The 25,787-nt window shown below is 44.9% G+C and overlaps 1 protein-coding gene across 1 annotated transcript in view; it reads right to left on the bottom strand.

The window, feature by feature from the left end:
- The window catches only part of TNC (tenascin C), a 50,608-nt gene that overhangs the window by 6,573 nt on the left and 18,248 nt on the right, over positions 1-25,787 (bottom strand). Inside the window, 9 exon segments of the mRNA XM_032233618.1 lie at positions 1,943-2,075; positions 3,386-3,516; positions 5,133-5,276; positions 6,433-6,552; positions 9,489-9,632; positions 12,273-12,395; positions 15,254-15,526; positions 23,198-23,467; positions 24,649-24,921. Coding sequence (XP_032089509.1) covers positions 1,943-2,075; positions 3,386-3,516; positions 5,133-5,276; positions 6,433-6,552; positions 9,489-9,632; positions 12,273-12,395; positions 15,254-15,526; positions 23,198-23,467; positions 24,649-24,921 — 1,611 coding nt within the window.

Below are 25,787 nucleotides of genomic sequence, written 5' to 3'. Positions count from 1 at the left end.
TCTTCCTCTTCTTCCATCTCCCTCCCTCTCTCCTCCTCCTTTTTCCTTCTTCTTCCTCCTCCTTCCTCCTTTCTCTTCTTCCATCTCCCTCTTTTCCTTCCTCCCCTCCTCCTTCCTTCTTCCTCTTCTTCCATCTCCCTCCCTCTTTCCTCTTCCTCCTTTTTCATTCTTCATCTTCATTCTTCTTCCTCTTTGTCTTCTTCCATCCCCCTCCCTCTCTCCTTCTGCTTCTGCTTTTTCTTCTTTTTCTTTCTTCTTTCCTTTTCCTGATTCGTTCTTTTTCTTTCGTTTCTTCTTCCTCCAACTCCCTCTCCCTCCTCCTCTTTTCCTTCTTCTTCTTCCATCTCCTTCCCACTCTCCTCCTCCTTCTGCTTCTTCTTTTCCTTCTTTTCCTTCTCCTTCTTACTTCTACTTCTCCTTCTTTTTCTTTTTCCTTTCTCCTTCTTCTTCCAACACCTTCTCCCTCTCCCTCCTCCTTTTTTCCTTCTTCCTCCTCCTCCCATCTTCTTCCTCTTCTTCCATCTCCCTCCCTCTCTCCTCCTCCTCCTTTTTCCTCATTCCTCTTTGTTTTCTTCCATCTCCCTCCCTCTCTCCTCCTCCTTCTGATTTTCCTTCTTTTTCTTTCTTCTCCTTTCTATTCCTGATTCTACTTCTTTTTCTTTCTTCTTCCTCTTCCTCCCTGTCCTCCCTCCTCCTTTTCCTCCCCCCTCCTTCCTATTGACATCTCAGTCTCTTCCCTCGCTTCACACAATCTTTGCATTGCAACCATTAGGATGTGATTTTTTAAAAAAGAAAAAAGAAAGAAAGCTAGACATGGGGGATGCAGTCAAACATGGGGGGTGTAAAATGCTGTTCTGTCCCTCCTGGATATTTTAATTCCTTTGACTCTTCTCCAAGCATCTCCTGGCCCATTATGAAAGTATGTTATGCATCTGTTGTCCTTTTGCAAACCGTGATCTAGAGGCCAATGGGGAAATGGGAGGCTTGGCTTTGCATAATGTCTGCCTCTCTCTCTCCCAGGGGTACAAAATCTTGCTCCCTGTGCAACACAATAGTCATAGAAAAAGAAGGAGTTGCATTCTATTACACCCCACTCATTCAGTGGCTGCCAAGAGGCTCTTGAAAAGCAAATTTCATTCCAGCTCATTGTCTTCTATCTTCTCCTCCCTTGCTTCTTTTTTGTTTTCAATTTAGCCTTCTTCCTCTCTTCCCCCCTATTGCCCTTCCTTCCTCCCTCCCTCCCTCCCTCTTTCCTTTCCTTTCCTTTCCTTTCCTCCTTCCTTCCGTCCTTCTTTCCTTGCCATAGTGGCACAATAGTTAGAATGCAGTATTGCAGGCTAACTCTGCCCACTGCCAGCAGTTCAATCCTGACCGGCTCCAGGTTCTCTCAGCCTTCCTTCCTTCCGAGGTGGGTCAAATGAGGACCCAGATTGTTGGGGGCCAAGAGGCTGGCTCTGTAAACCACTGTAAAAGCGGGCTGTAAAAGCCCTGTGAAGTGGTATATAAGTCTAAGGGCTTCCTTCCTTCCTTCCTTCCTTCCTTCCTTCCTTCCTTCCTTCACCCTTTCCTTTCCTCCTTCCTTCCTTCCTTTTTTCCTTGCCATGGTGGCGCAATGGTTAGAATGCAGTATTGCTGGCTCTGTAAACCGCTTAGAGAGGGCTGTAAAAGCCCTGCGAAGCGGTCTATAAGTCTATGTGCTATTTCTATTGTCCAAGGATTTCATGCGAATGTACCGCATCTAAAATGTCTCCTGTATGCCTGATCTAATCATTAATAGACAAAATTTGTTTGGAGTTAATCAAAATACACAGATCTGTGAAAATAACTGCACAATTCCCTTTTTTCAGTGCAGCGGAAACTCTAGACAGTTTCTGCCATTCACCATATAACTGCATCGAAAGGAACGCGGATACGCCTTTCTTTGGAAATGCTCGTCCCTTACTTGTGGTGAACGTGGTTTGGATGAAGTTGCTTCTCAACGTGTGGAGCAGGGCCTGCAGCTTTGCCGTGTACAAAGTGGAGGAGCTCAAGTCCGTCAAGGTGTAAGAAGTCGATTCTGGCCCCAGGACCACTTCCTGCCGGAGAAATAAAAGCAGGAGACAAAATAAAATAAAATAAAATAAAAAAACCAGAATGAAGATGGACGCTGGTTGGATCATTCCCGCACATTCATGCAACCATTCCGAAGGTGGATGAAAAATCGGGGCTGTGATTTTTCTCCCAGGTTTACTTCGTTCCCATCCTTGGATCTGGAGCAGTGCTTGTACAAGCCGAGGTGGCGCAAGTAGTTAGAGTGCAGTACTGCAGGCGACTTCAGCTGACTGCTAGCTGCAGTTTGGCAGTTCAAATCCCACCAGGGTCAAGGCTGACTCAGCCTTTTGTCTTTCCGAGGTGGGTCAAATGACGACCCAGATTGTCGGGGGCAAGAGGCTGACTCTGTAAACTGCTTATAGTAGGCAGTAAAAGCACTGTGAAGCGGTATATAGGTCTAAGTGCTATTGCTATTGATCTGTCCGTCCGTCCGTCCATCCATCCATCCATCCATCCATCCATCCATCCATCCATCCATCCATCCATCCATCCATCCATCTATCTATCTATCTATCTATCTACCTACCTACCTACCTACCTACCTACCTACCTACCGTGGTGGCATGGTGGTTAGAATGCAGTATTGCAGCCTAATTCTGCCCACTGCCAGCAGTTCGATCCTGACCAACTCAAGGTTGACTCAGCCTTCCATCCTTCCGAGGTGGGTAAAATGAGGACCCAGATTGTCGGGGGAAAGAGGCTGACTCTGTAAACTGCTTATAGTAGGCAGTAAAAGCACTGTGAAGCGGTATATAGGTCTAAGTGCTATTGCTATTGATCTGTCCGTCCATCCATCCATCCATCCATCCATCCATCCATCCATCCATCCATCTATCTATCTATCTATCTATCTATCTATCTATCTATCTATCAACTGTGGTGGCATGGTGGTTAGAATGCAGTATTGCATCCTAATTCTGCCCACTACCAGCAGTTCGATCCTGACCAACTCAAAGTTGACTCAGCCTTCCATCCTTCTGAGGTGGGTAAAATGAGGATCCAGATTGTTGGGGGCAATAAGCTGACTCTGTAAACCACTTATAGTAGGCAGTAAAAGCGCTGTGAAGCAGTATATAGGTCTAAGTGCTATTGCTATTGATCTGTCTGTCTGTCCGTCTGTCCGTTCTCACAGCTGAGCTGCGCGATCCAAGGAAGCTTTTTTTTTTTTACTACAGTTTGCAGAACCAGGGACAATTTTCCCTACTGGTTCAGCTGAACTGGGCCGAACCGGGAGGATTTCACCCCTGTTCTGTGTGTAAGAGAGGACCAATTCTGGATCTAAATCCTTCCTTACCTTGATTTTGCCATCAGCAGATTCGTAGATCAGGAGGTAGCCTGTGATAGAGCCCTGGGGTGGCTTCCACGTGAGCACGGCTGTTTCAAACTGGACATCAGAAGCAGCCAGAGATCTGGGAGAATCAGGACCTAATATTGTGAGACGGATTACAGGAATCAGATTGATAGAACTCCATCAGCACAAATCTAGCTGGAAACAGGTCACCAAGATCTGGCTAATTAGGGGGGACATGTCAACCACATCCTTATCAGTTCCCAAGAACAACACATGGAATTACTCAAGTAGATCCCTTTATTGTGTTCTGACCTAGACTTCCCCAAAAAGCACGAGGTAGATTCCTGGTCCTGACAAAACCCCTTTTATTAAACGAATGTGAATTCCTCTCATTCCCATTCAGCCAAGGCCTGGCAGACAGTCTTTCAAAGGAGTATTTAAAACCACAGACCTTATCTAACTTGGAAAGCTGCCATGTAAATATTTCCTAAATGAGGTGCTGTGCAAGGAAAGGCTGGGCACAGAGTCGCCGAAATTCATGGACAGATCTTCGCACTCTTGAAATGAATCTAACGAATGAATGAACGAATTGTTTCCTGCAAAAGCCCACTGCTCTTTCACTCTTCTTTTATTTCCTATAGGAGGGGCCATTCACCCTCCACCTGTGACTTTACTCCCAAGTTAACCCTGCTTTCTTAGCTGTTCTTTTAGTCTGGCAGCTCTGCACATGTGCACACTGGGAACAGGCTCCAGCTGTTCCTCTGCCTCACTGCTATCTAGCCCCGTAGGCACCTGATCACTGCCAGACAGCCTCGACCCCCTCTCTGCCTCCAACGCAGAGACCTCGTCCGAGCCTTCCCCAGACTCCAGGACTGGCCTGAGTTGCCAGATGAAAGGAACAGCTAAAGGACAGGGGTCGACATGGGAGTACGGCCACATGTGGACAATGAATGGCCCCTCCCAGAGTATATAGAACATAAGTGCATGAACATAAGTGCCCTCTGCTGTCACGAGTGGAGCTTCACATGTCTGTTCTTGCCGTTCTTTCCCTGTGGTCTGGTTTCAAACACGGATTGTGGACCCCTAATATATGGTACATGTGACATGGGATGCGACACCTAGAAAAATACGCCATCCTTCACTTAATCCTCCAGGGAGAGATTGAAGGCAAACAAGGTGCAGGCAGAACAAGAATTATCATGGTTTAAAACCCAAGGGACCAGTTTGGACAAAACTCAACAGCATTTTTTCTTGTGGCTGTTGACAAAAATAGAATCGTCAACATGACTGCCAACGTCCGATGAAGGATATGGAATAATAATAATAATAATAATAATAATAATAATAATAATAATATTTCAACGACTATGGCACAAACCAGCAGTGGTAATTCCAGTGGTAGTTGGCACACTGGGTGCTATTCCAAAAGCACTGGAATTACATTTAAAACAGTTAAAAATTGACAAATCACCATCAGTCAAATGCAAAAAGCCGCACTGCTTGGATCTGCACGCATATTACGAAAATACGTTACGACGTCCTAGGCCTCTGGGTGGGGCCCGACTAGTAACCAATGCCAAATCCGGTAAAACAACTGGCCACTGTGATACAATTGTATAATAACAACAACAACAACAACAACAACAACAACAATAATGTAGCACAAATTCATTGGCTACTTTGGGGCACTGGGTTAGATGTCATAACTTGACCCAACGACAGTAAATGAGACAAAAGCTAGCCAAGTTACCTGTAATAAATTTGGCGGAGAGACTTCTGCTTTTCTGTGTGCCCTTGGCAGCTTGAATCCTGAGGGTGTATTCAGTTGCGGGTCGAAGGCCAACGAGATCATATTCCATGGTGTTGCCGGATACCCTCTGCGTCACTTCTGTCTCTAAAGGACCGAGAAGGGCAAACATATGATAAAGGAGCAAGGCACGAATTGTTCCTCTTGCTTTGCTTATTCTAAGAGACATTCATTCATTCCACGATTGTGGATGTTGACAAATGTCAGTTTGGAATAGTCTTTGGGCTGCAAAGTATATCTGTCTGTCTGTCTGTCTGTCTGTCTGTCTGTCTGTCTACCTATACTTTGCACCCCACACACTATTCCAGCATGACATTTGTCAACATACATAATTGTGGGATATTCTATATATCTATATCTATATCTATATCTATATCTATATCTATATCTATATCTATATCTATATCTATATCTATATCTATATCTATATCTATATCTATATCTATATCTATATCTATATCTATATCTATATCTATATCTATATCTATATCTATATCTAATCTATCTATCATCTATCCATCCATCCATCCATCCATCCATTCATCCATCCAGATAGATAGATAGTTAAGATAGATAAGATAGATAAATAAAAGATAGATCTATCTAGATAAATAGATAGATAAATAGATAGATAGATAGATAGATTAGATAGATAGATAGATAGATAGATAGAAAGATAGATAGATAGATTAGATTAGATAGATAAATAAATAGACATTTAATTTGATTTTACTTAACACAGTAGCTGCATCAGTAGAGGTTAAAACATTAAGAACCACCAAGAAAATCCACATCTCCTTTCAGTTGCAGAAGATATGATTCTGGATCGGTCATTATTGCCTATCCTATCCTACCTCACTGGATTGTGGGAAAAATAGATGTCACATCACCCCAATGGAGCAGACGTTGTGGGAGCTCCATCACCGGAGGCTTTCAAGAAGAGACTGGGCTGCCATCGGTCAGAAATGGTGGAGGGGCTCCTGCTTGAAGTGGGGGCTGGACTAGTTGACCCACAAAGATCCCTTCCAACTCTGTTAATCTAATCTAAACAGTAGAGCTGCTGGGCTCAGCATGGTCTATCATCTGTAGAAGATGGCATTGGAAGGTTGGTGGGGTTTTTTGGGGAGGGAGAGAGAGAGTGAGAGAGAGAAAGGGCAAGAAGCAGGGAGGGAGAGAGAGGGAAAGAGTGGCTGGCCAACTTGGAATAAAGCTGTAGCCTTTCTCCAGAGTGATGAGAACTTACCTCCTTCTGCTGCATAGAAGATCAGGTATTCATCTACTGCAGCGAGGGCTGGTTGCCAAACTGCTAAAGCTTTGGAGTCCGTGACGTTTACTACCCTCAGCCCAGATGGACTATCCAGTTCTAGAAAGAGAGTGACACCATTACAATGAATAACAAGTCCCTGGTTGAGCACAGAGAACATACAAGAAATACATCCCAAAGGTGCTCTCTCTCCAAGAACCAAATGGACTGTCTGGTTTTTCTTTGAAGCTCTTTTGCTTCTCATCCGAGAAGCTTCTTCAGCTCTACAATAATCAGATTCCCAATAAAAAAGACAGAAGGATCCATGTAGTTCCTCCTAAATTTCTTCTGGCTGCCCCAGAACGCGCTGTTGTGGCCCACCAAGCAGCCAGTGGAGCAGATTCGGGCAATGAGGAGGTTGGGGAGGAACCTGGGCCAGTCCTGGAGTCTGGGGAAGGTTCGGATGAGGGCTCTGTGTTGGAGGCCGAGAGGGGGCCAGAGCCATCTGACAATTATTGGCTGCCTTCGGAGTCAGACATCAGTGAGGCAGACGAACAGCTGGAGCCTGTTCCCAGTGTGCGTATACGCAGAGTTGCCAGATGAAGGGAACAGCTAAAGAACAGGGGTCGACCTGGGAGTAAGGCCACAGGTGGACGATGAATGGCCCCTCCCAGAGGAAATAAAAGAGGAGCAAAAGGGGAGTGGTGTTTGCAGGGGACAATTAGTTCGCTTAATTGGTACATGACTCTCTGAGACTCCTTGCCAAGTTCTGCAGATCTCGGCCTGGCAGCTCTCCAAGCCAGATAAAGTCTGTGACCGTAAATCCTCCCTGCTGGAGGTGAAGGAGCAGAATTCACAGCCAATTAATAAAAGGGTTTTTTGTCAGGATCAGGAGTTTGCTTCAGGCTTTTGGGAAGCCTCGGTTAGAACATGTGCGGAGTCCAAGAAGTTGCAGTATATGGACATGTAGTCCAAATAAAAAAATAACAATAATAAAGGAATGGGACAAAGGACTTTAAAAAACATGTTAAACACAAATCAGCCTGGCTTATTTTCCCTTGTAAAAAGAGGCCCGTGGCTTTAAAAAGTTCAGCCTGAACTCATCAATCTGCTTTTGCATGGACAGCTCCTCTGTTTGACTTTCCAACCCCAAGACATTTCTTGGGGAAAGCAAAACAGAGATTGGGGATTTGCGTGGGAAGGGTTGAACAGAAGGCCCAAATGCAGTGGGCGATTTTTCATCCTCGCTCCCCTCCCCCCCCCCCCGCCGCTTCTTTGGTGCTCCATCAAAGAAGCTGTCATACTTTGCATTCAAGCCGGCGAAATCTCGTCTGGGTCGGGCAGAATCGGCTTGGCAAGAGGGTTTGAGTTATACGTCCTCGTTACCAAGGGAGTAGCTTATTGCTTAAACGATTCCACATCTGTTTTGCCATCCGCTCTCAAAGAGTAACCCCCTCCCTGCGCAAATGGATAGGAATGAAAAGTGCTGAATGTTGGCATTTAAAGACGGCAGAGAAGAGCAACAAAGAGGATTAGGGGACTGGAGGCTAAAACATATTTTTGGGGGGAGGGCTTATTTTAGCGCATGGATTGGGCTTATTATCCAGGGAGGTCTTATTTTGGGGGAAACGGGGTAGCTGGATCATAAAACCTTGCACGAAAACATCCAAGCTCAGAGAGCACTAAGGCTAAAACATATGAAGGATGGATGCAGGAATTGGGTATGTCTAATTTAAAGAAAAGAAGGACTTAAAGTCTCCCTCCTCCTCCTCTTTTTTCTTCTCCTCTTCCTCTTCCTCTCCATACCCTTGTAATAATGAAGATGGATAAAAACCAGCCGCAATAACACAAGGGCTATCAATAGATACAAACTCAATGGAATCCATTCTAATCTTGATTGCAGGATAAACGATTTCAGCCCTAGAGTAGTGAAGTAGTAAACACCCCGATCCTGTTGTTAGTTCCTCTAATCCCCATACCTTTTTACCTTATCGGTCTACCGGGGGCCTTACGCATTTCTTTTTCTTTTTGAATTTTTATTTTTTATTTTTATACATACATCCCCAAGTATACATTCTTATCGATACTATCAATATTATGTGTTGTCTTTGAACATTTATAACAATTGAATTCTTCCCCTACAAATGTTAATAGTATAATTGGGATTGTTTTTCTGCCATCCCTTATATCCATCTTGTTTTACAACAACTTGACTTCTTCCCTCTACTTTTCTCCTTCCCTCTCTTCTTCTCTACTTTCTTCTTTCCTTCTTCCCTTTCCTCTCCCCCACTACGCCCCTCTTCCTCCCTTCCTCTTGCTACCCCTCCCTTTCTTCCTCTCCTTTACTTTTTCTTCTTTCCCTCTCCTTTCCCCTCTCTTCCTTCCCTCTTTCCGTTGTTGTATTCACATATTTTCCTCTTCAGTCTGGTATATTTTCTTCCTCCCTTTCTTCCTCTCCTTTACTTTTCCTTCTTTCCCTCTCCTTTCCTCTCTCCTCCTCCTTCTCTCTTCCTTCCCTCTTTCCATTGTTGTATTCACATATTTTCCTCTTCAGTCTGGTATATTTTTTGGGGGGGGGGGGGCCTTGGAGCAAACCCAGTTCTGTATTTAAATAATAATCTTAAATCCCTTCTTCCTCATTTTATTTTACTTTGCAATAATTCCAATTGTATCATCTTTTGAACATATGTATTTATATATTAATACTGTTCTATTTCCCCCCTCTTTTCCCCTCCTTGGTTTAGCAGTGTGTTGTCTGGGTTGTTTAATATATATTCTTTTATTCATATTCCTTTTCTAACCAATCATGACCTTACATGTTTCTTAAGAGATCCGTAATTTCCTGACAGTTAGAACAATGAATCAGTAGAACAGAAGTTGCCTCCAGAAGTTCTGAATGCCCCAACACTGGAAGTTGTTGGATAGCCATTTGTCTGAAATGGTATAGGGTTTCCTGCCTAGGCAGGGGGTTGAACTAGAAGATCTCCAAGGTCCCTTCCAACTCTGCTATTGTATTGCATATTTGTAAATTGCAGTGATTTCTCCCCTGTACATACCTGTAAGCAGAGCCCCAGAGACAGGTTCACTTTCTTCGAATCCTTTGATAGCGACAACATTGACGATGTATTTTATGCCAGGGATCAGGTCTACTAGCTTGATTCTACTCCTATTTCCGTCCACGGTTAGAGATTTGAGGTCATCTGGAATAGAGGATGAATAAAACAGTTTGGGCTTTCACCGAGGGGTATTTTTTAAAAAATAAATAAATTTTCCTATCCTGACCAGAGCTAGCAGGGAGTGTTTTAATGGCCGGATGCCTTACCTGTCACCAGAGCGGAGTTTTGTTCAGCAGATATGTCCTCATTGTGCCCAGAGAGAGAAAAATATCTGCCTCTACCTAGGATTGAACTCACAACCTCCTGATGGTGAGGTGAGAGCGCCACCTGTAGGCCACCGCACCACTCCAGCCACTGCTGTATCCCAGTAGAAATTTTGTATATACTTAAGTATACTGTGTGTATATCTTTACGTCTCTTTTGCCATGTTCTCATCGTATACTAAATAATAGATGATAATTACTCAAACTAGGTAACATAATCAGCACTAGTTATAATTAGCCCTGATCATGTTACCTAATTTGGGTAATGAAACAGCTGCAAGAAAACAAGCAAGCTCAGAGAGGAGCAAGCTCTCACATTCTCCCTCCTCCTCCTCCTCCTCCTCCTCCTCCTCCTCCTCGTCTCCACAGACCCCACTCCTTTCTAACACTGATGATATTGCCTAGTTGGGTTGTGAAACATCTGCAACAAAACGAACAAGCTCGGAGAGCACCAAGGATCTCTTATGTTGTTCTTTAGACAATCAAACAAACATTTTTCATGTCACAGTGTTCCTTAAAGCCTTCCCTTTTGCAAGCCGCTTCCTTGAATGTGATGCATTATACAAGTTGGGTGGATAAGACCTAATAGGCGAGCCTCGCTCTGTCCAGGACTTAGGAGTACTTATCTCTCAGCCCCAGAGCTCCCTGTAACAGCATTGCCAAAAAAGGCACGAAGAGTTATTAACCTAATTTTGCAAAGCTTCTTCTCGGTTAACATTGTATTGCTAACTAGGCCATACAAAACCTTTGCCGGACCGATCCTCGAATACAGCTCGTCTGCCTGGAATCTACACTGTATATTGGACATTGATACAATTGAGCAGGTCCAGAGGTATTTCACGGGAAGAGTCCTCCACTCCTCTGTTCATAATAGGATCCCTTATGCCACCAGGCTCGAAATTTTGGGCTTGACAACTGGAACTATGCCGCTTAAGGTCTGACCTAAGTGTACTACACAAAATTATTTGCTACAACGTCCTACCTATCAATGACTACTTCAGCTTCAACCGCAATAACACATGGGAAAACAATCGATACAAACTCAAGGCCAACCGCTCCAAACTCGATTGCAGAAAATACGACTTCAGCCACAGAGTGGTCAACGCTTAGAATGCTCTACCCGACTCCATTGTTACATCCTCAAACCCCCCACAGCTTCAACCTCAAACTGTCTACCGTGGACCTCACCCCATTCCTAAGAGGTCCGTAAAGGGGGTGTGCATAAGCGCACCAGTGCGCCTTCTGTCCCTGTCCTATTGTCCCCATTTATTTGTACTCATTTCATGTGCTCATGTCCATGTTTATACCTGTTATCTCGTACATGTTTGACAAATGAAATAAAATAAATAAACAAGCATAGAGCCGAGGTGGTGCAGTGGTTAAATGCAGCACTGCAGGCTACTTCAGCTGACTGCAGTTCTGCAGTTCGGCTGTTCAAATCTCACCGGCTCAGGGTTGACTCAGCCTTCCATCCTTCCGAGGTGGGTAAAATGAGGACCCGGATTGTTGTTGGGGGCAATATGCTGACTCTGTAAACCGCTTAGAGAGGGCTGAAAGCCCTATGAAGCGGTATATAAGTCTAACTGCTATTGCTATTGCTATTCTGTGCTCAGTTGAATCAACCTATTCTTCTGAAATATATGAATCAATATTGGCTTCTGCTTATAATATTGTATACTGTCAGAAATTAGTTGTTTTCTAGCCTAGCAAATTGTGACTGTAATACTGGATGGCATTACTGTAAATGTTATCTCACTGCTGCGTCTCGCATTCTTGGCTTCAAAGCTAGGGACATTCTTGAAAACATAGAAGAAATTGCTACACGGGAATATCAGGCCCCATAGATAAAGGAACCAAATTAGGGGGTTTTCCTGGCTCATAAATCCTTAAAGCATTCTGCCAAAAAAAAAAAAACCCTTGGCAAAGAGGGTCTGCCACCCCCTACACAAAGCTATGGGAATACTCCAGAGATAGAAGGTTGAACAAAAGAACGCTTTTGGTAACGAATCTTTGTCTCTGATGGGATAAACTTTGTTTCTATCTGCCTAAAATGCATATAATACTCTCAGTGGCTCTTGCAGGGTGTGGCTCAGAGGTGGGTTCCTACTGGTTCACACCAGTTCGGTAGAACCGGTTCGTCAAATCTACCGAACCGGTTAGAAGAGGTTCCACCAGTGGACCCGGAAAGCAGGCCAAACCTGCAGAAGAGGTTCCAATTTTTTTTGAAACCCACCACTGGTGTGGCTATCCCATACATGCATTTGTTTGCATGTTTTGGATATAGTTTTGTCACCCAGCTTTTGCAATGGCCATAAACAAAAGCTGATATTTTTTGCAAGCCTCGTCTTGATTCTCCCTCTCTTGGGAATTTCAGTGGCAATTTCGGGGAAACCGCTGGAAGCTTACACTTCAAAGCAGAACATAGGATTAGCCAAGGTAGTCAGCCAGCTTTATTTCTTACCTCCAGGTTCTGGACCATAGGAAATTCGGAAGCTGTCAACTCTTGTCAAGGGAGGCTTCCAACTAACCACAGCTGAGCTTTCCGTTATTTCTGAGAAAGATATTTCCTTCGGGGATCCCACTGCTGTATACAGAGAGTGACAGAAACGAAGACCAAGGAGTTAACACACATTTCAAGTAGTTTGGTAAGCTGGGGAAAACAAACTCACAGAGGCTCTTGGGAGCAGGAGCTAAGAGTGAAGATTGTGTTAAATCCAGTGTTATGACTAGAACGCAAAGCTCCATAAAAGAAAAGTCTTTGTTTGCAAACAAAGTCTCTTGACAGCTCAGCTTTGACTTTTAATAGTAAACTTTTTGGCAGGGGGGGGGAATTCCCAGAGCTGAATAAACACCGCAGAAAAACAAATAATCTTTATTTCGGACAACGAATCATCTCGATTCTGAGCATTATATGTCATCCCTGAGTTATAGAGGCAGCTTAAAACATTGTAGCTGTACATTTAAAGATGCGGGAATTTTTTTTTTTAAAAAATATGTTGCTGGAATGTTCTTAGATTTCTTCTGCCCTCTTTCCTAATTTGTCTGCCTCCAAATGCAAATTAAGGTTTTCTTTCAATGGCCCCCAAAATGAAAGAGAGAGAGAGAGAGAGAGAGACAGAGACAGAGACAGAGACAGAGAGGCAGAGACAGACAGACAAATAGACAAAGATTTAAAATCCTTGATTTGGAATATTTGCATTTCAAATGGTAGTGTCTTGATTACTTTAAAAAAATTGCCAGGAAGAAATAAGGTTGAAAGATCTACATCCAGGTTAATGAGTGGTTAGGTAGGCTGTTTACTGTTAGCTTGTTTGTTCATTGTTTATAATTCTAGAGCACAAGTTGGATGTGCACAAAAATCTCAATCTTTCCAGATTCCATCTCTAAAATGACCATTACCCACCCCTACAGATATAAAATGTGTAACGTCCCTCAGTGGCGAAGACACTGAGCTTGTCGATCAGAAAGGTTGGCAGTTCGGCGGTTCGAATCCTTAGCGCCGCGTAACAGAGTGAGCTCCCGTGATTTATTCCAGCTTCTGCCAACCTAGCTGTTCGAAAGCAGGTAAAAAAAAATGCAAGTAGAAAAATAGGAGCCACCTTTGGTGGGAAGGGAACAGCGTTCTATGTGCCTTTGGTGTTGAGTCATGCCAGCCACATGACCACGGAGACGTCTTCGGACAGCGCTGGCTCTTCGGCTTTGAAACGGAGATGAGCACCGGCCCCTAGAGTCAGGAACGACTAGCACATATGTGCAAGGGGAACGTTTACCTTTACCCCTACGGGAAATAAGCTTTCCGAGTCTCCTGATTTAAATAACAATAAACATACTCTTTGGGTTGGATGGGTGGGTGGAATTTCCACAAAATTATTCCACGGGTTTTCCTAAACTGGTGATCGCTTCTATGTATGCCACTTAGCCTAGACAAGGATCACATTTGATGCCCATTTTGTTTAGTACAGGAAGAAAGAAAAGAAAGCGTATTAGAAAACCTTTGAAATATAGTCGATTAAGAAGGGTAGTCCGGTCAGGAGACATAAAGAGGGAGAAAAGGAGAAATAAAGGCACCCTAGAAAGAGAAAGCCTACAAGAAAGCTTGTATTATTTGTCACTGTGAGCACAATACAACAGAGTCTCCAACCCACAAGTTCTTGTTGAAAAGATTGGGAGGTTGGCCAACAGCATTCTTGGCTACTTAAAGCATAGCACACATTAAGTGAAAGTTGGAGCAGACGGATACAAAAAGTAGATTTTCTGGATTGGAAAGTAGCACAATATTCTCCTACAAAAAAGGGAGAATCTAGATAACTGAGAGTTAGATGGATAGTACCTAAATTTGAGAGTTAAAATAACTAAAAATGAACATCCCACAATTCTATGTATATAAGGGGCCTTGGAATTCATTGTTGGAGTGTATTTTTATGCAACAACTGCAGTAGTATTCAACCAGTAGATGGCAGCGTTTACAAGTTTGGCTCTATGATATATCCTCTATGCTCTTTTGTTCTCAGTAGAGTTTCCCGTTTCCTGTTACAGTTAATTGAGCAGTAAAGCACATGGTGAGAGTAGAGCAGTTGAGCAGCAAAGCATATTTGTTTGATCTGTGATGCTACATACAAATAGAATTCTGAACTGGTCTGCATTGAGAGATTATCTGAGGATTGTGCTCAACATTATCACTTGGAAAAATACAGGTAGCCCTCAACTTACGACCACAATCGACTACAAATTTTCTGTTGCTAAATGAGTCATTTGTTGCGAGTTTTGCCCCATTTGATGACCTTTCTTGCCACAGTTGTTAAGCAAATCACTGCAGTTGTTAAATTAGTAACACTTGTTATTTGAACCTGGCTTCTTATTGGACTTTGCATGTCAGAAGGTCACAGACGTTTTTCATATGACCCCTGGGAACTGCAGCCATCATAAATATGGGGAAAAAATGATCATAAATCACATTTTTCAATGCCATTGCAACTTTTGAATGGTCACTGTTGTGGCCCAGCAGGAGTGTTGGAGCTGCCACCAGACTCCAACAGCTGGTAGTCATTAGGCTCCTCTCCAGACTATAAAAAGACTACTTGTGCACATGCCCCTCTTGCAGAAGTCAACACAGAATCGAATGTCAGAGAACATTGTTAGAAGCTTGGCAGGCTGATTGCTGCCAAGCCTTATCTGTGTTTATTGCTGCCCAAGCTTGTCTGTGCCGGTTTGCTGCCAAGGACCTGTCTGTCTGTTAATTAAATGCCGTAACTCATCTTTGGCTTGGAGTGTACTTTGGTGTGGAATGAGGGGAGTCAGAACAGGTCACTTAATGAACTGTGGTAAGTCGAGAACTACCTGTAAATGTAATAGACACACACACACACAAATATGTATAGAGGCATGCATGTGGCCAAACAGTGTGGTTGTGTTCTCCGACAAGCCAGAGGCAGACCGAGGTACCTGTCATAGCAATCGCATTTACGGGCTGGGAACGCTGTCCGCTGATCACTCCATAGAGATCTACATAATATTCGGTCCCTTCTTTCAGCCCTTGGATGTCCTGAGTGCGTTGATGACCTGGTACAATGAACTCCAGAGGATCTAAAAGTCTGTTGGAATCCCTGATTTTAAGGACAAAACTGTCAAAGGCTCCTTCGTCCGCTGTCCAAGACAGACGGAAACCATCGGGGGTAGAGTCCGAGACCAACAGGTGATCTACTTCGGGTTCAGCTTCTGCAATGGCAAAGGAGGGTTTTAATGTCCTTTTCAGAGGGGAAAAAGAGAGGAAAAGTAAGAAAAATATCCAATAGAGAATCTAGTCCGGGTTAGCTTAGGAGGTGAGCATTCCGACCACAAATCCGGAGGATTGGAAAAAGAAGCACTCCGCTATTTGAAAAGTGGGGAGGAAAAGGCATTCAGTGATTAATATAGAAAGATACATTCCCAACCAAAAGACGAAGGCCACATGGCCGAGCTTCCCGGGATTCAAACTTGCACCAAGGTGTAAAACCCACACTTTCCCCTACCATGCAAAATGAAACATGCTGGTAGTAGTAAGAGTGATGTTCATTCATTCCCGAGGGGGAGACATGACAGTCGATATTTGAGGGGCTCCTAGGAAGACAAGGGGTTCAAGCTATTTCCCGAAGCACCTGAAGGCAGGACAATGGGTGGAAACTAATCCAGAAGAGAAGCAACCTAGAACCAAGGAGAACTTTCCTAACAGGGAGAACAATTAAACAGCGGAACAGAAGTTGCCTTCAGAGGTTGTGAGTGCTCCATTATTGGAGACTTTTAAGAAGAGACTGGGAAACTCTGTGTCTGAAATGGCATAGGGGCTCCTGCTTGAGCAGGGTGTTGGACTACATGACCTCCAAGGTCCCTTCCAAGCCCTTTTTCAGTGCTGTTGTAACTTCCAATGGCCACTCAATGAACGGTGTAAGTCAAAGACTATCTGTACTAATCATTTCTAAAAGTGTGTGGAGAGTTTGAAGCTTGTGCTTAAGGAAGCAGTGAATTCTTCTACATGTCCTCAGCTAGGCTCCACCTGATCCTATGAAGCTCCATCAGGAATGAGTGGATGGTGAGTAGGAGAGCTCACGTAGGGGGTTTAACTTTGAGAAAGATAGTCAGAATACACTGTAGGATTGAGGCTCAGTGACGGAACATCCAAGATTCCACACTAAGTCTTTAAGTTGCTTGCTTCGTGATAGAAGAACTGCTGAAGATCAGAGAGGTCAACGCTAAACTAGACGAAGCTGAGATGGGATGATGAAGCTGTCCAAAGTAAATTCTTCTTTCAAACCAGGTCGGTCAAGAGCTGTCACCTTCTGCAACACACAAGTTAACGTGTATGATGATGTTCAACTTTAGATGATAGCGAGCTTGCCTTTATATTGGAAACAATGAAGAGGACACGATGATAGATCCCAAGCTGGTTTTAGAAGATGGATTACTGAATTTTGGAATGGGGTCCCCAAGTTTAGCCAGCTAGCTAATACAATGGTATAGAAGTTAGCAGCTAACCTAAACCACAGTTTGATCGTTCTGGATATATCATTTTCCTGACCTTCTTTTATAGACATTGCTTTTCAAAGACGGAGTTGAGATATTAAACCCAAGGACTGATAAAATATGACTTTGGCTAGGATGACAAAGGAACAACGAAACAAATTTCCTTCAGATGTTATGGGTGCTCCATCACTGGAGGCTTTCAAGAGACATGGACAATTGTTTATCTGAAATGGAATGGGATCGCCTGCTTAAGCAAAGGGTTGGACTAGAAGACCTCCAAAGTCCCTTCCAACTCTACTATTCGGTGTTCTATGAATGATTTGACACATCTCCACCTTCGTTGCTTTTAAGATGTTGGTCCATTGCGAGACAGGAAGGAAACAGAGAAAGAGGTGACAAAGGAGGGCATATTAGTGAAAGGGTCAGTAAGGGAAGGCATGGTTCCATGGTGAATGGAGAAGACACAAAAGACCTTCCAGAGGAGGAAGACAATGGTGAGAAGAGACGAGCATTCCAGTTTCATGATTTAAAAATAAAAAATACCTGTTAAGGCAACAATGTTTAAGGGTCTTGTTTGACGGCCATGGACCAAGCCATAAAGAAGGACTTCGTACCCAATGCCTGTTATGAGACCTCTAAGGGTTAATTGGCGCTGGCTTCCAGGGAGGAGGAATTCTTGAGGATCTAGCAGTTTGCCAGAGTCCACCACGATGACCAGAAAGCTTTCAAAAGCATCCTCTGATGCCATCCAGGATACCGTAAACCCGTACGGATTAATCCTGGAAACCGTGAGGTTTTCCAGTGAGGGCAACACTTCTGCGAAAGGGGAGAAGGGATAAGAGGACTGAGTTAGACTGAGTTGTGGGGGCCATGGGATACAAACCACAGGTCTCCCCACCACCACCAAAGAAGGGGTCAATTAAAGTAATGGTGCGCAATGCCCAGGCTGTGGGATTCACTTTGGGTTGTTCATGTCCCTTGTTATATTTGTGGGTTGCCAAGTGTGGGAACCAGCACGACCTCCATTGAGCTCACTGGCTGTAATTAGAAGGAGTCTGGTGTGGCGGGCTGTACACAGAGTTCGGTTTGTGTTATTTTGGCTGGGTTTGGGGAGCACATTGTGTTAACCCAGATGAGGATGTTATAATTATGGAATAGATTGAGCAAATTCCAAAATGAGTACATTTGGTAGCCGGAGTAAGCATATATCACAAGGGCTGCCATGAATTCAGGATCATTAATGGTCGTGGTAGCTTGTTCTGTGAGTTTGTTGTTTAGTTTCTGAATGTTGTTCTGCCACAGGCTTCCTTAACAAGCAAAACCAGAGTCTTGGTCCCCCTTTTATTTACATGACTATGAATCCCTTTCATTCACAGTCGACGAGTCTTCAGAGGAATATTTATCCACACGAACCTTATCTCGCTTGGAGAGCTGCCAGATAACTAGTTCCAAATGGCAGGGCAAGGCAAAACTTGGCACTGAGTCTCTTAGAATCACAAATAGAACTTTCCACTCTTGAAACAACTAAATGAATGAATTGTTTCCTGCAAAAGCTCCTTCCCATTCGCTCCTCTTTTGTTTCCTATGCAAGGGGCCATTCACCTCCAAGGTGTGGGTTTACTCGTAAGCCAACCCTGCTTTCTTAGTTGTTCTTGTCTTCTGGCAGCTCTGCGCATGCGCACACTGGGAACAGGCTTCAACTCTTCTTCTGCCTCACTGCTGGCCAACTCCCCTCTCTGTCTCCGACGCAGAGCCCTCATCTGAGCTTTCCTCAGCCCCCAGGACTGGCCCATGTTCCTCCCCAACCTCCTTACTGTCCAACTCTGCTGCCAGCTCCACTGGATGCCAGCAGGCTACAACAAACGTTTCATCACCAGGTTGGGTGACGTCCTCAGTGGGACTTCGGTTGAAGTGTTTGTTTCACCGAAATCCCACTGTGGACGTCACTATCCCAGTGACGAAATGTCCGGAAGCTAAACAACAAACTCAGAGAACCAGCCATCACCAACATCTACCGTCCAAGCTACAAATATTTTTATATTATTCTGATAGGACACAAGAGTGGTGTGGTGGCCTAGAAGTGGAGCTCACAATCAGGAGGCTGTGAGTTCAATCCTAGGTAGAGGGCTGATATTTCTCTCTCAGGGCACAATGAAAATGTATCTGATGAACAAACTCCGCATCGGCTACAGGGAAGGGCATCGGGCCAGTAAACCTTCAGCTCCATACAGTTGCCCAGACTCCACCCTGCAAGGGATTACAGAGTCATTAAATGATGAAAAAAGATTCTATCATTAATCTCAACAGACGAGTCTTAAAGTTAAAGGTTCTCCTATGTGCTAATCATTACCGACTCTAGGGGGCGGTGCTCATCTCCATTTCAAAGCAGAAGAGCCAGCGCTATCCGAAGACGTCTCCGTGGTCATGTGGCTGACATGACTCAACACCGAAGGCGCACCGAACACTGTTCCCTTCCCACCAAAGGTGGTTCCTATTTTTCTACTTGCATTGTTTACATGCTTTCGAACAGCTAGGTTGGCAAGAAGCTGGGACAAGTCATGGGAGCTCACTCCGTTACGTGGGTGCTAGGGATTCGAACCGCCGAACTTCCGACCTTTTTGATCGACAAGCTCAGCATCTTAGCCACTGAGCCACCACCTGAGTCCCTGTTAGATGAATGAATCTCAGGGCTCTCAAATGTGCTGGAATTGTTAATGCCTAATGGGAAACAAATCGAAACAAAGCCAACCATGCTTTTTTTTGCAAGGATACCTATCAGTATCATAGAGAGGAGGGGATCCTGATGGGCCCCAAGCTGTGGTTGTGCCCTAAATTTGAACCTTATAATCCAAAGAGTCTACCATGCCTGAGATGAAGGTGTCATGAACCTCTTCTGAGATTGCCAACTCCAGAGGCTCCTGAGATCGCCGGAGCCCTCTAACATTGACTGTCAAGTGTGCGAAAGCTTCCTCTCTTGTAGTCCAGGAGAACTCGCTCAAGCGAGCATTTGTGCGTGTGAATGTGCCCAACTGTAGCTTGAGTTCTGAAGAGAGAAGTGGGTGAAAAAGAGACAACCATTATGGGTGGAGATCCGGCTGACAAGCCGATGAAGGAAGTGTCCTACAGAACTGCAACAGGCCGTTCTTGGATTTGCTGTTGGGCTTTAGGAGTCAACTGGAGTGCTTAGGAGAACATTGGCCATGCCAAGGACAATCAACCAGCAGAACACCTTCAGAAGTTGTGGGTGGTCCAACATTGAGGCTTTTAAGAAGGGATTTGTCTGAAATGGTCTAGGATCTCCTGCTTGGACTAGAAGGCCCTCTAGGTCCCTTCCAACTCTGTTGTTCTGTTACTCTGGTTTCATGGTCCACTATGCCACAATATGAACATGATTCTGACCTTCAGAGGTTTGGTTGACCTATGGAGAGAGACCTTTTCCTCTTCAAGGTCAGGGGGAAAGGAGACAAGGGGAAGGAAGGTTCTGTACTATGAGAAGATGCATGTGTGAACCCTTCTGGGCAAAGAGTGCTGGCGTGTCCTCAATTAAGGAGACATGCAAGATGTTCAGGTTGTCAGAAAGGGACCAGCAAAAGCCAGCAGGGGGAGGTTTCCTGCTGTAACGCTCAAGATCCATGGAAGCAAGATGGCCAGGTTCCTTAAAAGGGAAAGAACACACAGATAGAAGACATGTTCCCATCAGGCGGACATGCGGTTCAAAGGTTGCTTTCTCAGAATTCATACCCTTTATGGCTTTGTTGAAAAGCATGCGTTTGCATTCAGATCAGGCATAATCCTTAGTCCTCCAAGATTCTGGCATGCAATCGGATTTAAGATAATCTCCCAGAGATAACAACGACCACAAAATTGTCTGGAATCTCCCAGAATCTGCATCAAAATCCCACTTGATGGTTTACGAGGAAGCCTTAAGGAAGAGGGAGATTTTGTTTTGTCTGTTCTGGATATCCTGGTATCCAAATATAAGCTCGGACCGAGAAGGCATGCGGGTTTTTGCCGGATACGTAGGTTGTAATATGGAAAACACAGAGGCCTTCTGCCCCCTGTAGCAGGTCTTTTGGTTCGTACACAGAGTGCAAAGGGCATCACATGCAAAGAACCATTTCCTAGGAAGTCAAGATCTTGGGGAGAGCCAGGCGTCATGAGGTGGAGAAGCAAGATGAGCAACCAGCAAGAAAATCAAGAGACAGTTGATGTACGACAATGGATGTTGGGATCAATCCCAAGCACGTTCCACAGAGGTGCCACGTAGAACAAACACCGATACATATTGTCCTAGGCATTATGCTGCACATAATCCTTCTAGATATATGTATCTAGAAAAAGGAAACGGAGGCGTAAAGGAACGCTGATTGAAATGAGAGCATCCACAACAGAAGAAGAAAAGTTCCATCATTCAACGGCCTTAATTGTGAGGACGCAAACACTGTGCGGTTTGGCCTGGTAAGCTCACTCAGGTCCCTAGATTTTTTTTAGATTCCTCGAGTAAAAAGAGGAAGTAGATGAGATGGAAAAGGAATCGCAGAAAAAGCAAGTGGGGGTAATGACACACAAAATTGGAATTGTCAAAGCCCTGTTGAGTTGGCCCATCAACCTGTCCATGAGGTTGAACGTTATAATTGCACCTGGTTTTATACTAGTAGTAGCAACTCTGCACAGGGCTTCAGGAGAGTGTGAAGCTGAGAAACCAGAAACTTCCACTGATGTTATATTACTGTCTACATTTGAAGTCTCCTCAGCCATGGAATCTCCTCTGAGGAAAGTTAGGCCAATTGTTCTCTCTCTCCATCCCAACTTGGAAATGTCTTTACGGGGGGGGGAGGAGGAGGGGAACAGGGGAGCTTTGAGTTCCTGGGGAAAAATAACTATAAATTTATATCACGAGAGTGTTCTAACGGAGGCTTCCCAAGAGCCTGAAGCAAACTCCCGGTCCCGACAAAAACTCCTTTTATTAATTGACTGTGAATTCTGCTCATTCACATCCAGCAAAGTCTTTCGAGGGAAGATTTATGGTCAAAGATCTTATCTGGGTTGGAGAGCTTCCAGGTTGATATCTGCAAAACTTGGCAAGGAGTCTTGGAGAGTCACGAACAAATGAAGTGAACTAATGGTCTCCTACAAACTCCACTCCCCTTTTGCTCCTCTTTTATTTCCTCTGGGAGGGGCCATTCATCGTCCACCTTACTCTCAAGTCGATCCCTGTTCTTTAGTTCTTCCCTTCATCTGGCAACTCTGCGCATGCGCACACTGGGAACAGGCTCCAGCTGTTCCTCTGCCTCACTGATGTCTGACTCTAAAGGCAGCTGATAACTGTCAGACGACCCTGGCCCCCTCTCTGCCTCTGACACAGAGCCCTCATCGGAGCCTTCCCCAGACTCCAGGACTGGCCCAGGTTCCTCCCCACCGAATCTGCTGCCAGATGTCCATGTGAACGGATGGATCTGCATTTTGGGTGGAGGGTAATATTTTTTATGTGAGCCCCTCCACTTAGCTAAAAATGAGATAATCCAGCACCCACACGGACCATCCCTGTACAAACCCAACTCTTAGTGGGTAACTTGCAGACTCATCTAATTGCAACTAAGAATAGACTTTCTGGAGGCTCACTGGATTTTATGGGATCATACAATTCACAGACGCATCTGTTGTGATTGCCAATAGGGCCCCCAAATTTATGTTTTCTCATTTTTTCAAAGCTTAAGCTGGAACCCCCCCAAAAAAGTTACTTTTTTCCCAAGTTGCATGAAAATCCACACCAGGAGCCATTGCGAGAAGATCTAGATCAGAAACCAAGGGCTAGGTCAGCGGTCTTAAACACTCAAAGAGCCACAAAGGTCCTAACCAAATGCCTCCTGTTCAATTCTGGAGCTGACTGGAGGTCCGTTTTCCCCCATAGAGTCTCCTCCTAGCGCAGTGTCCTTTTTCCTCTGTTGACTGGAAGTCCGGTAGTCTGGTTCCCCCACCATAGAGTCTCTTCCTAGCGCGGCGTCCTTTTTCCTCCACCTGTCCTAACTGAAAGCCCTATCAATTGTGGAGCCGACCAGAAGTCCAATTCCCCCACCATAGAGTCTCCTCCTAGTGTGGCATCCTTTTTCCTCAGCTGACTGGAAGCCTAGTTCCCCCACCATAGAGTCTCCTCCTAGCACGGCATCCTTTTTCCTCTACCTGTCCTAACCGAAAGCCCTATCAACCGCGGAGCTGAGCGACGACAGGGAGCTGCAGCAGAGGGATGAAAGAGCCACATGCGGCTCCGGAGCCACAGGTTGCTGCTCCTGGGCTAGGTCAAGGAGAAGATGGGACGCTGGAGTGGCCAGGCTGCAAAAGAAGGTCGAAAATTAAGAAACAGACGGTGAATTATGGAGGATCGTAATGTACCTGTTACAGCGGTTGTGCTTATTGCCTGAGTGGAGGCCACCAGTGACTCCGTAGAGGTAGATCTTGAAACTGGTTTGAGGGGAAGCCCTGAGATATGGGCAGTCCTTAAGCTGCCCGAAATGTTGTACTCCATGGGTTCCAGCAACCTGTTAGAATCAATGATTTCAAGGGTAAAGAGCTCAAAGTGCCCTTTGGCGGTTGTCCAGGACAGGTTGAAGCTTTCTGGGGTCACGCCCCAAATGGTCAGGTTTCCAACTTCGGGTTTCGTCCCTGGGGAAAATAAACAACATTTGGGGTGATTTTTTTTAAAAGAAGCGCTTGATACCTGTAAGAAGGTTTGTTTAATGCCGACTTCCCTTGTTCGCGTGGTGGAAGAGGACCTCAAGCAAGCCTCAAAGCCAACAAAAGCCTCAAGCTAACCATGCCAAGATTAAATGCATGTTAGGAAGGAAAAAGGGCTGAAGTAGCACATCTCCTTTCTTGGGCTTGGAAAGGAAGAAAAGTTGGATTGTTCCAAGGTTAAGGAAGGGTGCGTATGTGTGTGTGGCAGCTTGTGTTTTGAAGGGGTGTCCAAGAGAGAAATGCAAGCATAGATTGGCTTTCGAGCAGAATAGCAGTAGCAATAGCAGTTAGACTTATATACCGCTTCATAGGGCTTTCAGCCCTCTCTAAGCGGTTTACAGAGTCAGCCTCATGCCCCCAACAATCCGGGTCCTCATTTTACCCACCTCGGAAGAATGGAAGGCTGAGTCAACCCTGAGCCGGTGAGATTTGAACAGCCGAACTGCAGAACTGCAGTCAGCTGAAGTAGCCTGCAGTGCTGCATTTAACCACTGCGCCACCTCGGCTCTAGCCATAGCACTTAGACTTATACAGGTAGCCCTTGGTCGTAAGTCAGGGACTACCTTCATAGCACTCCATAGTGCTTTATGGCATTCCCTGAGCGGTTGACAGAGTCAGCCTCTTGCCCCCCAACAATCTGGGTCCTCATTTGACCCACCTCGGAAGGGCGGAAGGCTGAGTCAGCCTTGAGCTGGTCAAAATCGAACTCCTGGCAGTGAGCAGAGTTTAGCCTGCAATGCTGCATTCCACCCATTGCACCCCATGGAAGTAAGTAAGTAAGTAAGTAAGTAAGTAAGTTAGGAAGGAGGAAGGAACCACTGATTTATCCAACCTGGTTAATATCTTTTCTTTGCCCCACAAGCAAGCTTTGGCTAGATGCAAAAAATTGCCATGAGATGCAACTTTAAAATTGTTGGAAATCTGTTTGTGTGTGTGTGTGTGTGTGTATTTATATGCACCAGGACTGGATACTCTTGCAGTTGTCAATCCAAGATTGTTAGAGCAGAGGAAATTCTGGTGCAGGATTGAACGTGGATTTTTCTAGAAGGAAAAAAAAATGAAGAGAGCAGGCAAGAGCATGAACCGGAAGAAGAGAGCAGAAAGGATACCTGTGGTAGATTCAACAAAAATGGGTTTTGTTTGGTAGCCTTGAGTTATCCCGTAGATGGTGATTGTGTAAAGAGTGCTTGGCGAGAGTCCAGAGAGATTTATCGACCGTTGTGTCCCCGGAAGGGTGAGAGTCCGTGTATCTTCTGGTTGGTTGGACTCCCGCACCTGTAGGACAAAACTCTCATAGGCCCCATCAGCAGCTGTCCAGGTGAGGTAGAATCCATCCCAGAAGACTTTTCCAATTGATAAATTGCCCAGCTCAGGCTCATCTTCTAAAGGGAGGACAAAGAAGTCAACGGGATGATCAACTCTACAGATATAAGTCACGAACGATTGACCCTTTTGGCTTGTCACTGGTTTACCTATTTATAAACCCCGTCCCTCTTCAGAAGGACAAGGCTGCGTCGGAGAGAGAATCAAGTTTCCTCACGACTCCCTGGCAACGTGGATGAGACGGCGAACATACACCTGATATTCAGTTACGGCATTGATAAAGCCATTGGGAGGACTTGGCTTCTGCCAAAGTCCATTTTTAAAAGGTGTTTGGGGGTTAGATAGATAGATTAACAGAGTTGGAAGGGACCTTGTAGGTCACCTAGTCCAGCCCCTTGCTCAGGCAGGAGATCCTACACCGTTTCTGGCAAATGGCAGTCCAGTCTCTTCTTGAAAGTCTCAAGTGATGAAGCTCTCACAACTTCTGAAGGCAACTTCTGTCCCATGGGTTGATTGTTCTCACTGTCAGAAAATTCCTCCTTATTTCTAGGTTGAATCTCTCCTTGGTCAGTTTCCATCCGTTATTCCTTCTCTGGCGTTCAGGGGCTTTGGAAAATAGCTTAACCCCTTCCTCTCTGTGGCAGCCCCAAAAATATTGGAAGACTGATATCCTGTCTCCCCTGGTCCTTCTCATCACTAAATTAGCCATGCCCAGTTCCTGCAACCGTTCAGAGTATGTTTTAGTCTCCAGGCCTTTGATCATCTTAGAGTTTGAAGGGACCTTGTAGGCCATCTAGTCCAACCCCCAGCTCTAGCTCCTCAAATATTGGAAGACTGCTATCCTGTCTCCCCTGGTCCTTCTGTTCCCTAGACTAGCCATGCCCAATTCCTGGAACTGTTCTTCATATGTTTGAACCACCACTCC

The sequence above is a fragment of the Thamnophis elegans genome, chromosome 16 (genome assembly GCF_009769535.1).
Source record: "Thamnophis elegans isolate rThaEle1 chromosome 16, rThaEle1.pri, whole genome shotgun sequence".
NCBI lineage: Eukaryota > Metazoa > Chordata > Lepidosauria > Squamata > Colubridae > Thamnophis > Thamnophis elegans.
This window is presented reverse-complemented; position numbering and strand designations above follow the sequence as displayed.